We start from the raw sequence: 17,335 nt of genomic DNA on the forward strand, positions 1-17,335 counted from the left end.
CTGGCCGCTTCAGGGAGTGGCGTGGGGCTTGTAGGCCAGGGGTGGGGTGGGGGAAGGCGCAGGCTGCTTGGAGGGGTGCAGAAAATAGCCCCACAGGCCGCATGCGGCCTGCATGTTTGAGACCCCTGTCCTAGAACTAGAGCAGCCACATTTTGGGGGAATGCACTAGGGACTCTGGGATATGGTTATTTTCATTTGGGTCTGTGCACTGTAGTGTAGATGCCAGAGCCCTAGGTTCGAGCACAGGTTAGAAAAGTATTAACAGAGTTAAAAATGTAGACCGTCAAGCCAAGGGTTCCCTAACATGGGTCAGCTGACTTGAGTCCCACCAACCCTGGGCTTACATTACAGTATAGACATACCCTCAAATACATGACTCAGAGCATGTTTGTGAAGTGACTGAGTACTCACACAGCGAGACTGAGGGACGGGTGGATACATGGTGGAAGCAAAGGGTGACAGAGAGGTATGTATTACTGCTGTATACGATTTTCTTAGCAACCAGAGAAATTTACAAGTTAAGGGACACCCAAACCTTTGCCTACCATGCACATTTCTTAGGCCCTTTTTTATACAGGGGAATTGACTGGCACAGCTATTCTGATATAACTGTTCCAGTATAAAAGTGATTTTATTCAAGAAAAATTACTCCACTCTAACTTTATTCTGGAACAATACTCACAAGGGAGCTACACTAGAATAGCTACACCTGTCAATTTCCTTGTGCAGATAAGCTTAGTTATCCAATTACCATTAAAGGAGTCCATACCTCAGACTATACACGGTAAGAAATTTTTTTAAAGTGAACGTTGTTAGAGAACTACTAAAAACAATTCAAAAACCAAATAAGCTGGTAAAGCAAAGAAGAAAGAAGGTTAAGGGAGCCAATGAAAACAGGAACAGCAGGGCCCCACAATGTCAAAACCTTATTGTCATCCTAAAAATCTATACTTAGGAACAAAGGAATAAATCACAGAATAGTATATCTGTGTAAGCTGCAGAGCCATCACCATCTAAACCCTGCTTATTCTAATTATCTTCAAATGTCTCAAGTTTCACACTTCTCATTTTTGTACTTGTCTCTAATGACAAATTCCTGTGCAAGAGCTACAATTAATGACTCCTCACTGATGGCTAAATACTTCCCTACACAGGTTACTCCTACATGAAGTGGTGGAAACTCCATGAATTTCACCAGCGTCCTGATAACGCTGCCATTAGGGAGACAGCATTTGCCCAGAGACACACAGGAAGTCAGGCATTCTAGTCCTTATCAAGCAGGTTCCCAGGGAGGGTTGGCAATTTCCCTGACAAAACTAGATTAGGACAGGATGCGGGTAAATACTGGCTTAAAAACAGTTCAAACCAGGAAACGGGGGAAAATAACTGCATCAGTGTCCAGCAAGTTCAACAAACATAGAATGAATCTTTTCAAATTCTGGATATATCCATTCAAAATTGAGGTATAGGTTCAGTCTATCCACTACATCAAAGCTGGTCTTCTGCCAGAATGCTGCATGGCCAAATGGACCTGGCCTGGTAGCCTACAATTCTGCATTACTATCATTTTCATATAACTGAATGGTTTTTTTTTTTTTTTTACTTTTGTTATAGAATATTAAAAACTGAAACAAGTCATACATATCACTTCCTTGAGAAAATACTGAACCAAAATAGACATTCCCATGTTCAGTATTATAATTACATATTAGTATGACGCCCACCACAGATTTAAGTTTTTATTTGTACAACCCTAAATTATTCTGTGAATCTACTGCCTTATATAACCACAACTTGAATATGTAACTAAAACTAAGTGTAATATGGTATGCATTAATGAAACAGTTTTTAAAGCAGAAAATGCTGTGAACAGGGATTAACTAGTTTTTCCATAATTTTACCTGGTAAAAACCTCCTCTGGTAAATACTATGCCATCACTGTTCCCAAAGGTCTTTCTGACAGAGGCCATTGGCCTCTGGCTTTGCTGATAACAGAACTTCTGCAAAATCCATGATGACAGGGGCTTCACTTACTAAGACTATCCAAAAAACAAAAACTCTCAATTGGGTATTCCAAACTGTGCATGTCCACATAACTTGCGCTGGTCTCCCCCATAGATTTGGCGGAAAGTAATACTAATATTAAATAAAAGCTTGTATTTTCCTGTAACTCTCTTATACCAAAAACATAGTAGCGGCTACGTGTAGTACTATTTATAAAAAAAAAAAAAAATGGTTCCTTAAGGAGATTTCAATCTATTTAAGAACAATGCATTTTTACCTGGAATTTCAAATTTGGTAAAACATTACTACATATGGGTTGTGCTTTGTCATATCAACTATAATATAACATCTAATGGTTAGTGTGGATAAGTTAAGCATTGAGGATGACTGCATTACTCTCAAATGCCGGTGAACACAGGTATTTTCAAACAATGACATAAAAATAAATGATCTTTATGCAATTTGCTTCAGCCTAGGTTTGCCACTGTTTAAATTTTTCTCTCTTTCTAAACACAGCATTAAAAATTATAATCTTACGTTCCAGATTTTAGAAGAGACATTAACTCTTAGCTACACAACCAATTAAGTAAATTAGTTAGAAACATAAGCAATGTCAGCTATATACCATCTCAAACAGCAATCTTATAAAATACATCAAATATATAAAGCTTAGCTTTAATATACTGTGTGCATCTCATAATTGTGTTACTACTTACAACTATCACAAGTATTGTGTGAGAATTCACCCCATAAAAGAAGTTAAAATAAATCCCACAGTACACAAACCAGACGGTTTAGTTCTGCTGTATAAACAGAAATAGTTGCTGAAGAGCATCTCAATTATATTTCAAAAGCTTAAACATTTAAGTGCTATTTTATTGGTCAGTGATACTGCACCTTCTACATTCCTCACTACTTCCTGTATCTCCCATGTTGCCTCAAAAGAATGAAGTTATTCATTTGCCAAAAGGTATTAAAACATATATTAAACACAGTAAGTGAAGATGTCTTCCCTACTACAAGATTTTTCTCTGCCCATAAAAGGTACCAGCTTTCCCGATATCATCTCCTTGTTCAACTTTGTAACAGACCAGAGACAGGTGTGTGCAACAACATATTACAGCAAGTAATTATTGCCACACTTTGCAAGTGTTGAAACATGCTCTTGCAATACTAGGTATCTGCATTCAAACTAAAAGTCATCCAACTCATCATATAAAATTTTACACACATACAATCCACACACACACACCCATAACAGATTACCCAGAGTTTTTTTATTTTATATATATATATACACACACACACACACACACAAATTAGCAATTATTTAAAATGTTCATCTCTTTTAACTTGGTTTGAAAGATGTGTCCTGTCACAGTTTAAAAAAATATACATCCCACTGTTAGCACATTAAAATTTCACAATGCAGTCTTTATTAAGTTCCCAGCATTCATAATTTTATAACCCTTTCAGTAATGAATGCTTGTGTTAAAAAGGTGCATCTATATAACTGATTATATGCAAGCAAAATCCAGTTTTCCTTTTAACCGACTTAGCAACCAAAATTGCATGCTACACAGCTGAAAAATAATTAAAAAGGTTATATTTCTGGGAACATTTTGTTATCATGTATCTGGATTTGTAAATGGACATTTTGCAACTAATGTATGAACTGAACTCAGTACTGCAAAAGTCATGTCAGAAAAATAAACACATTAACCAGAACAATGGTGGTTATTCTGGAGCACTGAACTGTATGCATTCTGATAAATAAAAGTATTTAGTGTATAAAATATTTCTCATTCATTCCTTATGCTTTATAAAACTATCAGAAGTACAGGCTATAATTAGTTGTATTTTTTTCTTGTAAGATCTTCTCAACTAAATTTGAAAATTAAAAGCCCAAGAGGAAATTTAATTTAATTTTACAGTTGTATTGCTTTTTTTCTTTCTAAAGTCAAACTGACTAACAGTTAGACCCCAATTCTACATAAGCAGATCAGCTTGCAAACGCTTGTGTTCATGTGGAGCCCCACTGATTTCAACAGGTGCCCATGAGGATCAGATTGCATGACTACAGCCTTGGATTGTACATGTTTTTTTCATCCCTCTTCCCTATGACACAGCTTTGTCTCTCTTCCCTCCCTGACCCTCACTTCCTTCAGTATATCTTCATCTTTTCCCTCTCCAATATCTCCAACACTTAAATAAATAAAATAAAATAAAATAAAAACCACTGTTTCTTTAAGTGAAGGAGGGGACATATTCCCAGATGCACAGATTTCTCATCTCAGACATCTTACATCCTCTGGTCAAGGGTTTGATATAACTCCATCTGCAGTCCATCAACACTAGTTAGCCAAAGGGGACTGAGTATAGTGCAAGAGACTGAACTTTGTCCCAACCTAATATCCATCCATACAAATTCATTCGCTGGAAAGGGCAGAATTACATTTTTAATTACGGTCTATGGTTACAGTTGAAGTTATATACTCCCCTCAACCCACAGCAGATGTCCAGTTAATAACACTGGGACATTTGCACACTTATTGAAGACAGAATATGGCCCTTATATAGCAACTACTAACATAGTTAATGAAGCTACTGAGGTATTCAGGATACTTTTAGGATGAACTCCATTTCTCCCATTTACTTTGACATTTATACATACAAGCACCCTACTTACATGTACAATTGCAGTACCTCCATGCACAAATTAGATGTATAAATGCACACCTAAATTATCTGAAATTATGGCATTTAAAACATTATCCATCAGTAAGCTTCAGAGTTAACTCTTCATTTAAATTAATGAGGTGGCTCAGTCCCCTCAGTGCTGTTTAACGCTGAAGCCTGATCTACATTACAGAGTTAGGTTGACGCTAGGCAGCTTACATTGACCTAACTATTGAAGGGTCTACATTAAAATTTCGCTCCCGCCAACGTAACTGCCCTGCTACACGGACTTAACTCCACCTCCACAAGAGGCGCAATCAACGTTGATGTAGTTAGATCGATGCAGTCTCAGTGTAGACACTGTATTGCTTATAATCAACTGTTTCAGGCTTTCAAAAGCCATTCCACGATGCCCCATGCTGACAGTATAATCAGTACAAGCGCTCCTGGTCAGATCGCACACTGCCAACACAAGGAGCAAAGCGCAGACACACACAAACAATGTAATTACTGCGGCAGCTGTATGCCAACATAAGTTAGTTTGACTTAATTTTGTAGTATAAGCATGGCCTAAGACAGTACAACATTGTTTCACCTCCAAAGAGTTGTGATCAAATACCAGAGAGTTATTGTATGAAATATAACGGCTGAAAACAATTTTTTTAAATGAAAACTTTTATTCTAGAGAACACTTATCCAGTAGCCATGCAGACCAAGTGGGCCAGAAGTTTTATATCTTCATATTAGATTAACAAAAAAGAGTGGGGTAGCACTGTTAGTCTCTTCTCTGTTTGCATGTCCCCATTATCTGTCACTTGCAGAGCACCCTCAGCAGATGGGGAAGATCATCCCTTTGCCTCTATTTACACAACAGAACATGAAACAAAGAGCATATTAATTTCATTTTGCTGGTGAGAAAGTTCCTGGATTCCCCAGAAACACAAAGAATTACAGTAAATTCAACCAACTACACAGATAGTATGTGCCAATCTTATGGCGTCATTTGGTTTTAATTTATTTTTTATAAAGTGCCATTTGCAAAGGATCACTAATACTAAGTTAACTGAAGTGGGAAGGAACCACTAAACTGAAAAACACTAAAAAAAGTTAACAAAATGTACTGTAATGTTTCAAAGAAGAAGAAACCACACACAAGAGTGACTTGCATCTAAGAAATCCAATTCTTATGCTATACAGTTTCATATTACAGTTATATACATGTATTTCATGTTATTAAAATAAGTGTTTCAACATCGACATATCAGACCTCAGTTCTCTAAAGAGTTACTGAGTTTTGTGGAGTACTCTCATTGGCTTCTATGGGACCACTAACATGCATAAGTGTTTGCAGTGTTAGGGTTGTTAAATGAGGGCTGTTTTCATTGCTTATGACTTCACAACTTGAGTTATGACATTAGAATACTATCCTCGGGTTCAGGCTATCTAAAATACTAAGCCACAGGATATATGCTCCCATATATATGATACCCAAAGATTCCTGTAGTACTCATCAACATGACATCTAGAGATCAAACACAAGTCAACAGCAATACTGTATTTTCAGTCTGATATAGCTTTAAAAAATTTAAACCAGTTTTATATTTACAGTATGGTGTGATGTCAAGCTATAGTAACACAATATACCTTTATAGAAGTAAAATGTTTTGAGACAATTTTAGTTGCTGAAATGCTGCAAACAACTATTTTATTAAAATATAAATATGAGCAGTGATGAAACACCAGAGGAAACCAGATGCATAGGCAAGTGCCTTCTACTGAAAATGCCATGCAACTGACCCTAGATATTATTACCTCAGGAAATGAAAGTCAGTGCCTCCAAACTGATTTTAGAAGCAAATAGATCACAAAAGCTGAATATAGTAAGATTACAGTAAGTGATGTAAATAGTGGAACATTTTCAATTGGACAGTAATACAACCAATACAGTACAAAATATATGATGTTCTCTTTACAGCAGGACTGAGAAGCCTGGTGATATGACAAACTGACCAAGCTCGGACACCCTGGTCTCTTTTGACGATTAAACGCTTTATATAATCACAAGTAGGAAATTTCTGTTGTGATTTATAGTATTGTGAATTTTTTATGGTAATACTTATGGCACAGTGTTCCAAAACAGTGAATGCACTCAATCACTGTTGTTTACAGGATATAATTAGATGTGTATGATATATTTTTGTGGGCATGTAAAAGTTTGCCACACCATTCTCTGAATTGTTATAAGAACATAAGAATGGCCCTACTGCGTCAGACCAAAGGTCCATCTAGCCCAGTATCCTGTCTTCCAACAGTGGCCAGTGCCAGGTGCCCCAGAGGGAATTAACAGTACAGGTAATCATCAAGTGATCCATCCCGTCACTCATTCCCAACTTCTGACAAACAGAGGCTAGGGATACCATTCCTACCCATCCTGGCTAATAGCCACTGATGGACCTTTCTTTTTTTAACCCTGTTATGGTCTTGGCCTTCACAACATCCTCTGGCAAGGAGTTCCACGGGCTGACTGTGTGTTGTGTGAAGAAATACTTCCTTCTATTTGTTTTAAACCTGCTGCCTTTTAATTTCATTTGGTGACCCCTAGTTCTTGTGTTATGAGGAGGAGTAAATAATACTTCCTTATTTAATTTCTCTACACCAGTCATGATCTTACAGACCTCATTCATATCTCCCCTTAGCCATCTCTTTTCCAAGCTGGAAAGTCCCAGTCTTATTAATCTCTCCTCAAACTGAAGCCGTTCCATACCCCTAATCGTTTTGTTGCTCTTTTCTGAACCTTGTCCAATTCCAAAATATCCTTTTTGAGATGGGGCGACCAGATCTGCACACAGTATTCAAGATGTGGGCGTATCATGGATTTATATTGAGGCAACATGATATTTTCTGTCCTATTATCTATCCCTTTCTTAATTATTCCCAGCATTCTGTTTGCTTTTTTGACTGCTGCTGCACATTGAGTGAATGTTTTCAGAGAACTATCTACAATGACTCCAAGATCTCTTTCTTGAGTGGTAATGGCTAATTTAGACCGCATCATTTTATATGTATAGCTGGGATTATGCATTCCAATGTGCATTACTTTGCATTTATCAACATTAAATTTCATCTGCCATTTTGTTGCCCAGTCACCCAGTTTTGGGAGATCCTTTTGTAGCTCTTTGCAATCTGCCTGAGTCTTCACTATCTTTAGTAATTTTGTATCATCTGCAAATTTTGCCACCTCACTGTGTACCCCTTTTTCCAGATGATTTATGAGTATGTTGAATAGGACTGGTCCCAGAACAGATCCCTGGGGGACACCACTATTTACCTCTCTCCATTCTGAGAACTAATAATTTATACCTACCCTTTGTTTCCTATCTTTTAACCAGTTACCAATCCATGAGAGCACCTTCCCTCTTATCCTGTGGCAGCTTACTTTGCATAAGAGCCTTTGGTGAGGGACCTTGTCAAAGGCTTTCTGAAAATCTAAGTACACTACATCCACTGGATCCCCTTGGTCCGCATGCTTGTTGACCCCCCTCAACATTTTATCCTATATAAAATGATTGATTATTCAGCTATACATGTATTCATTTATATACGAGTGTCCCAATTATAGCACACAACCTAATTCTGAATATTTGATAACATAGGTACTTAGTTACATCTGTATGTAGGAATAAAACTGTACCTATTACTTAAGTTACTCAAAGCAGGAAAGATTTACAACAAACTCTACTGGAATGAGAATCGAACACCATACCTGCACCCACTTTGAAAGATTTATTCAGTTTCTTATCTTTTACTCATGATAAACGCACACCTACAACTACACCTTAGTCAGTACTAGTCCCGACTGACCTCAGCTGTTTGGTTGATAGCATCTCCAAGGGTTGGAGAGTCCAGATTTATTCCATGCCTCAGTCACTGGGAAGCTCCCTTACTTAGGCCCTGGCCCGAGTCTCCCCCTTTCCGGGGAGGTAGGATCCCCAGCACCTTACTGCCAGGGGTTTGGGGGAGGGTTGAGCTCTTGCAGGCTTAGGGGCTCTTGCTCCCAGTGACCCGCAGCCAGAGCTGTAGAGACAGCCGGCCCCGAGGGGCAGGCCCTGGCAGCCCCCGAGTGCCTGCGTTCGGGAAGGTTATTGCAGCTGTCAGAGCGCGTCTTCCTCTCCCCTGGAGCGCCAGTGCCCCTGCGGGGAGGCAGCGCCCGATCGCCACCGGGACCGGCGAGCTGAGTGTGGGGGGAGGCCTGTACAGCAAGGTTGGCTCCGGAACCAAGAACCCAGGCGGGCGCCATACTAGAAACTAAAATGGCTGCCCCGGGGAAAGGAGCTCAGCTCGGGCCGTGAGGGGCTGCGCTTCCACCCGCCTCACCGACAAGGGACGTCGCCTCGCCCGGCACACCTCGGACAGGTACCGTCCCGCGCAGGCGGCCTCGGGGACTGGCAAGCTCCATTGACCAGGGCCCCGCAACCTCTCCCGCACCCAGAGCTCGGCCCATTCGCTCCCCGCCCCCGGAGACCAGCCCCCCGCGTAGCAGGAGCCGGTCCCACCGCGGAGCCTACCTGGAGCTCGGCCCGCTCCACCTCCCAGTGCGCCCTCTCCATCTCGAAGCGGGCCCACTCATGCTGGATGTAGTGCAGGATCCCCGGGATGGTGTAGTGCTGGGGCCGGGACAGCTCCGCGCGGTCCCCCGCGTCCTGACCCGCCGCGGCCGCCGGGACCTGAGGCTGCTGCCCGCCTCCGGCCCCCACGCAGCCCGCGCCAGGCTGCACATTCATATTCCCCCCTGGCTGCGGCGGCGGTGGCTGCTGCGGTCTCGGAGCGGCCGCCATCCCGCCTCCGACTCCGGGGTGCTCGTCCATTGTCTGCGGGGAGCCCTCCTCCTCCTCGTCGTCCCGCTTGGGGCAGGGGCGTGGGGCAGCGGCGCTGGCTGGGGGTGGGGAGGAGGAGGGGGGGCGGGACGGGCCCGGGGAGGAGGGGGAGGCTGCGCCGAGCAGTATCCGGGTGTCAGAGCAGCGCCGAGCCGCCGCCGGCCGCCATTACAGTCTCCGATCCATCTCACACCCACCCACTGCGGGGGGGGGGGGAGGAGGAGCAGGGAGCCGCGCGGGGCGTGCCGGGAAACAACCGCCCTCCCAGCCGAGCCCACTGACGTGCGCATGCGCACCGGAGTGGGGGGCCGGAGAGCAGGGGTCCCGGGGACCGGGGCTGGGCGGTGCTGCAGCTGGGGGTGTCTGTCTGTCTCCCCCGGCTCCTGCCCAGCGAGCAGGGGGCCGGGGCAGCGCCGCTCCTAGCACGGGGTAAGTGACATCATAACAACAGGGGCTGCAGGTGCACGGTCGCTAGGATGGTAGCTGGTGGTGCTGCTTCGTCCGGCCCGATTCAGCGTCAGGGGGTCCCCTGCTCCCATCAGCTCGGGGGGGGGGGCGGGGGCTGCGATCCGCTCTGCCCAGGCGTGGCTGGGGAGGGGCTTGTTTAAAAGACGTGCCAGCAGCCTCTTGTGGGGCGGAGGGAGGGGGTCTTCCTGCCCCCCAACCCACCCACGTGGGCACGGGGCGCCCCTGCGGTTTGTCGGGTTAAAACGGTCTCTCGGCTCACAGGCTGCGCCAGCCGCAGATTCCTCACATTGCTGCCGCATTCTTCCAACGTTTACAGCCGGCGCTGGGGCCTCCAAACAGGCCCGTTTCCCTCCGGGGTGGGGGCGGCTCTGGCTTTGCCGTTCCTCCTCCCCTTTCTGTATCGCCACCCAGAGGGGGCGAAGGAACGCGTGTATTCAGGCTCATGTCACCTTGAAAGGGACAGCAAAAGAATGACACTAGGCAGGTAAAATTTAGTGCGAGTGCAGGGAAGAAGTTTGTGACAGGACCGGAATCCCCCTGTAGCCAAGGGAAACTGTGGGAACTCCTCACTTGGACTGGTTAAAACTGTACAGTTAGGGAGACAAAGTGGGTGAGGTAATATCTTTTATTGGACCAACTTCTGTTGGTGAGAGAGACAAGTTTTCCAGCTTACACAGAGCTCTTCTTCAGGTCTGGGACACTTAGTACCATAGCTAGGATGACCAGATGGCCTGATTTTATAGGGATAGTCTTAATATTCAGAACTTTGTGTTATATAAGCATCTATTACCCCTGACCACCGTCCCGATTTTTCACACTTGCTTTCTGATCACCCTTGTCACGGTTAAATACAAGATGGAACCTACTGTTTAGCATAAGTAGTTAATACATATTTCAAGGGACCATTCAAGCTTATCTTTTTCACCAACAGAAGTTGGTCCAATAAAAGATATTATGTGTCTCTCTAATATCCTGGGACCACCATGGCTTACAACAACACTACCTAAAACTGGACCAGACATAGCTGTAGCAAAGAGCAGCTACGTAGTCTTATTGGCCCTCTTTCTTATAAGGAATAATACAAAGCAAACATGGCCCAAAATATAGGCTGTTTGGAAATAAACTTTTACAAAACAAAAGGGCACTAGAAATGTGATTTTAATAGCAATGGAAACGGGGGTGAGGTTTTTTTTGCGGGGGGGAGTAAATAAAAACATACCCTGCTAAATTTGAAACTCACACATTGCAGTATTCTGCTAGTACATGAGAACTCAAATTGAAGCGTACTTGAAACAGACTAGTGACAGAAGTTAAAGTGTGTATTGTATTTCATTCTTAGCTGAAATAAAAAAACTGATTTACCTTTCAATAATTTTGCAGTTATTTTTCTTTTAACAATATAAGCTGCTATTTGTCTTGTAAATAAGGAGATTATTTCTTTTGAATATGCTTTTTAAACTGACAGTGAAACCTCTATGAAAATTTTACACACCTGCCACACATCATTCATAAAAGGACAAACTGATTTTGAATTAGTTTTAAGGCAACTTTTAAAAATATCTTAATGATTAAGGATTTCTGCAATGTGATTCAATGAGGCAGTTATCTGTTATTTATCATCTAGTTCGTTCAGAACTCCGATGAAGTGAGCTGTAGCTCACGAAAGCTTATGCTCAAATAAATTTGTTAGTCTCTAAGGTGCCACAAGTACTCCTTTTCTTTCTTCACACTAAGGAAGTCTTGAAAAAATTACCTACTTGCTACAACTAGTTCAGTTTCACCAGTGGTAGCAACATTCAGAGCTTTACTGTAGATAAGGCCAAATTGTCACAGCCTCATTGCGCTGAAATTCAGCAATTATGTTGATTACATAAACCTAAAGGGATTTTAACTATCCTGTCCTACTTGACAACTCATTGCATGTCACCCATAATTAAGCAAGGTCAGGTGTTCCTCCCACCCTCCCTACGTAAACACTACTTTCTTTAACATTTTCCATCAGTAGATGATTTGGAATTGGATCAGTGGCTCAAACTGGACAATTTTTTATTTTTTTTTTATTGTATTCATCTGTTTCCCTGCCTGCCTCCTCTGATCGTCCAGTATTGACCGCCCCTCTCTCATCCTTGATGACTCTTCCTAGTTGGATGTTAAAATTTCGGTTGTTTTGCTAATTCCTTTCTAGAATGCCCTCCTCAGCCATTGAGTCACTTCCTCTTAAAGCTTCACCTTAAAACCTTCATGGTTACTTTCACCTGTGCTAAACCCAGCTCCCCTTTCCATATTAACAGATTCTTCAGTTCTCCACTGACTGTAGTTATTAATCTGCAAGAACACATATTTAGCCAAGTCAGCCTTTTTCTCTTACTCAACTCCATCTTTATGTAATATTTTCCCCTTTCACGTCCCTGGATCAAACTATGTTATCTGATATCTTTCTGCATGTCATCATAAAGCATTCTGTGATACTACATGTGAAGGACCTACTATTAAAAAAAAAGGTATTAACAAGGTCATTTTAAAGAATTCATCTCCCTGTTTAATAACTGAAACGAGTGGAAGACAGTGAGAGCTCAAACAAATTTCACTAGTTATCAATATCCAGCGAAGAGTGGGAAAGATAGTTGCTCTTAAAAATATGATTAACTCTTTGGCAATGTCAGTACATAATTTTGAGATCCTGTGGTTTCATTGTTGTTTCAATAGACATGCAGTGCTCCTTGGTAGTTAAGAAGCTGGGATAAACTTTTTGCTCCTTGTTCCTTCCCTGATTTCCCTATATGAGTAGGGACTTTTGGGGTTTGGGATTTTCTTGCGAGTACTTGGTCCTCAAGTTGAAGGCCATGTCTTCTCCACCTAAGGCTACACAGAACTTACTCCAGCACCACAGCTGTTGTATCTCACATAACAGTAGATGAGGATGGTGACTATGTCAAAAATTATTATTATTGATAAATATTAATAATGGTGCATGATGCTTTACAGAGACTTGATAATAAAGTCCTACTCCCAGGTCAGATTCAAGACTTGCAGAAAAAGGGGAGATTTATGTGAGCTCTCCTTCCTCACTGTACACTTTATTTTGGTAATAAGATCATAGCCACATGGTCTGATTTCCAAAGAGTTCTCAATATAAAGTCATTTGTACATCAAACTTATTTGCTCTCACCATTTCATTTGCTTATATCTTCCAGATTCTCACATTGGCTCAAGCCATTTTTGACCTTTTTCCTTCATCTGTTCTCCCCCTTAGCCCCCCATCCTTACCTCTTATTCATCTGGACACTCCTTTATTTCACTTCACACCAGTTCCATTTACAACTTTTCTCTTGCTGATTTTGTTCTCCAAATCATCATGCATGAGTATATATGCTCACAAAGTACATAATGAAAACACAGCCCTCACTCCAAAACACCATATAACTGTGTATTTTAAAAAATGGGAGCTGGGCAAACCAACAAGACGTGTATTTTGTGACTTGTGCTTCTAAGTGAGTTAGGCACTTTGGCAAATCTCATCCTTAGGCAACTAAATATGGATTTAAGAGCCAAACTTTAGATTTCTATTTTTGAAAAATGTTGGTCTTATTTAGTTATATACATAATGGGTTAATAGGATTTTTAACGTACCCGTCATAAACCATGGCAACAATCTCCCATACAGATATTCAGTGTCCACCTATATAATGGCAATCAAGTGATATGCAAATAGTAAAACACAAGAAGATCTTGGAGAAGAACTAGCAGAGATTCAGAATGTAAATTTGTGGACCATATAGTGCAAGTACAATGGAAAAGGAAATTCTGAAGTGTTGCCCACTTCTCATTATTGTAATTGCTCACAGCGAAGAGAATAACAGTAAACTATAGAGGTCAAGGAGCACACCAAGTCATTTGGATAACTTACTGTAACCCCCAAACCACACACAAATAAAGGAGGATGAAAACACAGCCCTGGGCAAATTGAGAATTATTTAAAAGCCTCAAAATCTGTGCTTGTTCCAGGATTTTCTTTTGTTAGATAACGTGAGGCAGTGACTGAGTGTGACTATTGCTAGATTGATAGTTAGACCATAGAACAGCGAACTTTGAATGTAATTCATTGATAAAAGTACTTATCATGCCAGAATCCCAAATAGACAATGGATGGAAAAGGAGGTTCAAAAATAAGCAATACTGGAGCAAAACACACTAATTAGAAAACTTGTCTAAAAGTGGAAATTTCCATTAGGTTTTCAAATTGGCATTTTACATATATGTTGTGCCCCTTTAAGACGATTAATCATTCCAGGAAAGCAGCAACAGGTAAAAAAAATTAATTGTGGAGAGCCTATCAGGTAAATTGTCACATCAGCAGTAATATATTATACAGGAGCCTGCAGTGATGTATCAATGCATCTTGTATCAGCCAGGTAATGCTGTTTTGGGGGAAGAGAGAAGAAATATTGTATTTCATAAATACAATTCTTCACCTGAATAGAATCTCAATAATTTATTGCTCTTGTTTTAAGGTATGTTAACTTATGCTTTAAAGTAAGAACCTTTACCAAAAATTTAAATATTAGCATAACTTTGAGTAGTGTAAAACTAAAAAGTAAAGACCATGATTCTATGTATTAAAGCTAAAGCATGTTTAGTTGAACAATTAAGTAAGGGATAGGCTTACAATTCTAACATTTATTTTTAATTTTTTGCGAAGTAGTCTGATAATGAAGCATTCATGGAGTCTCTTATTTCACAGATTAGTAATTTCTTACTCACATTTTAAATGTAAAAGCCCTAAAGTATTGCAAAAAAACCCCTTTGTTTTAGAATGTGAAATAACTAAAGTGATCCCGGGTATGAGGGCAGCCGAACAGGCCACCAAAGTGGCTTCAGGTTACATACAGACATCTGATTTAAATAAAAATTACATTAACACATAGAGACTTCCCTGAGGCAGCCTCAGGCTGTGTTCAGTTTTTGTATTTTATTTATTAGAAGTACCAAGGGATATTGGTGAAATATTTGACAAAATAAATTGCAGACAAGTTTTTGCTTCTAGTGAATAACGAGTGTTTGAAGATGATGTACATGTGTTAACATACATTCCTTAGTGCATGGGAAAGGTACTGGGTTGGTGGCTCTGGTGATTTAAGTCCTTCTGTGGATACACAGAACAGATACAATTCAGGAAACCATAGTGCTGGCTTTGCCCTTCCAAGATGTCTCAACTATTATCTGGAGAGACCAGATATATTGCATATATATAACCATCTTTAGTTTTCAGTGTTAACCACGGACCTGGACTGAGTTGAGGCCAAGGTCTTGCCTTGTAATACCTCTTAGATAATATATCCAAGAGATGCTCTACAAGGCTGTACTCTTAAACAGAGTGTAACACAGAGTACTTAGATTACTGCATTTACAGTAATTTATTTACTGTATACATCCCATTGTGTTATATCAAAAGGCATACTGCAGAGGAAATACAGAAGGGAACTAAGGTATCCTCCTTATTAAATCATTGATGAAGATAATTTATTTTAAGGTAAAGGTTACAGATATCATTTCTCACTTGTCTGATTTTTTATTTTTATTTGTAAAGTCACTGTTCTGTTTCTTACAAGTTGTCTTGCATTCTCTGTGGTTATCAGGTTTTGCTTCTCATGAAATAGAAATCAACACAAAGAAAATACCTGTCTTTATTCCAATTTATTTGAGCATAAGCTTTCGTGAGCTGTAGCTCACAAAAGCTTATGCTCAAATAAATTGGTTAGTCTCTAAGGTGCCACAAGTACTCCTTTTCTTTTTACGAATACAGACTAACACGGCTGTTACTCTGAAACCTGTGTTTATTCCCTTTCTGCTGATCATGTTACCTTGATATTTCCCATATTTGTCAGAAATTATCTGAGTCCTTTGAGAGGAAGGTGGAATATACAATAACAATTTGATCATAGTAGGTGTATCCTATTTACTTAGGTTTCTGAGTTTCCAAAGCACTCCAGGTACTGCTATCAGAAACCATTAACATTGTTTAACAATCCCCTACTTATGTATGTGATTGTGTTTTGTACAATGTGATTCTTTCTGGATTAGAGAGAGATCTTGTTCCTAAAATAGACCCATTAATTTTTTAAGAAGTTCAGTTCTGTTATGAGAGGCATTTTTGTGAATTAAAGTACCAGTTGCAATGGTGGTTTTTGTGATGTAAACAGTTGTCCAGTGGAAACTGAACTGAGACTGCATGGGCCATCAAACAGATCTCAGGTGGTTATGTCATCTTTATGACTGAAATGAGCTAGATTTGAACTAGTGATGTAGAAATGGAAGGCTCTGCATATCATTACTCATCTCTTGAGCTATCAAATTCCCCATATATAAAATTATCTTATTACTGAGTCACAGAATTAACTTAAGCCAAGCCAAAAACAGCATTAGTCATAATAATAATGCATACAAAGAACATATATATGAATAGTAAGGATCACATTGTAAGAAATGCAATCACCTACATGAGTAGCTTGGAGATGGGAGAGAGAATTAGGAATTTTGCCCCAACAATACAGAGATGGAATTTTATATTTTATTTTTTTACATACACCATTTCACAGATCACTGTAACATCTTACATTTCACCAGATGTTGTAAATATATTTGTAGCTAGGAAAGAAAGTGTCTTTCTCTAACTTTTGTTTTATAGAAGCAAAACAGTGAATTAAAATCTGATTTTTCCAGAAATGTTGCATGCACGTGGTTTTTGGTTTTCATGAGTGAACTTGTCAGTTTTGTTTAAAAAAGCATTTTTAAATTTAACTACTTGGTATTGATACTCAACTTTGGCATCATTTTCAAAGCCAGATTCCTAAAGTATGCTTGTATGTTCTCAACAAAGCCCTGCATTTGTACATATAAATCAGGTAGACTGTTATCTCCAGTTTTTGTGTGCAGAAGTATCTGTATGTGCACATTATCTGCATATGCAAAACTTGTGGGCGTCATTTTGGATACCAGCTTCGAGGCTGGTAGAAAAAGTGAGTTCTTTGGTAACCAAAATAATACTTGTACATTCCTACAGATGTTAATCAAATACTATGTAGTGAAGTGGATAATCTGCTTCAGATTTTAAAAAGAATAGGTTCAAATTCTTCTAAAGGTTGAACTTTTACAAAAGCTATGATTAACTTTTATTCTATCAGTATGATTCTACATTAGAAAATTGATAAGGATTAAAATATATATATAAATATATGATCCAAAATATTCACATATAAAATAATCCAAGACATAAAAAAATATTTTAGCCATGTAAAGATACAGTATCTTTA

The 17,335-nt window shown here is 40.2% G+C and overlaps 2 protein-coding genes across 12 annotated transcripts in view; one reads left to right on the forward strand and one right to left on the reverse strand.

The window, feature by feature from the left end:
• The window catches only part of STRN3 (striatin 3), a 93,038-nt gene extending 83,468 nt beyond the window's left edge, over positions 1-9,570 (reverse strand). For 2 of the 5 annotated variants that reach the window (XM_074955797.1, XM_074955796.1), the window contains exon 1: positions 9,249-9,570. In XM_074955797.1, the coding sequence (XP_074811898.1) occupies positions 9,249-9,548 (300 nt within the window). In that variant the 5' untranslated portion in view covers positions 9,549-9,570. The remainder of the gene's footprint in view (positions 1-9,248) is intronic. The other 3 variants (XM_074955798.1, XM_074955800.1, XM_074955799.1) reach the window with 3 other exon arrangements.
• AP4S1 (adaptor related protein complex 4 subunit sigma 1) overlaps positions 8,909-17,335 on the forward strand; it is a 37,588-nt gene continuing 29,161 nt past the window's right edge. For 2 of the 7 annotated variants that reach the window (XR_012639963.1, XM_074955801.1), the window contains exon 1: positions 8,917-9,096. The gene's annotated coding sequence lies outside the window, so the exon portion shown is untranslated. Of the gene's footprint in view, positions 9,097-9,839; positions 9,987-17,335 lie in introns of those variants that run through there. The other 5 variants (XM_074955803.1, XM_074955804.1, XM_074955807.1 and 2 more) reach the window with 4 other exon arrangements.

Source organism: Natator depressus, chromosome 6 (assembly GCF_965152275.1).
Source record: "Natator depressus isolate rNatDep1 chromosome 6, rNatDep2.hap1, whole genome shotgun sequence".
NCBI classification, from domain to species: Eukaryota; Metazoa; Chordata; order Testudines; family Cheloniidae; genus Natator; species Natator depressus.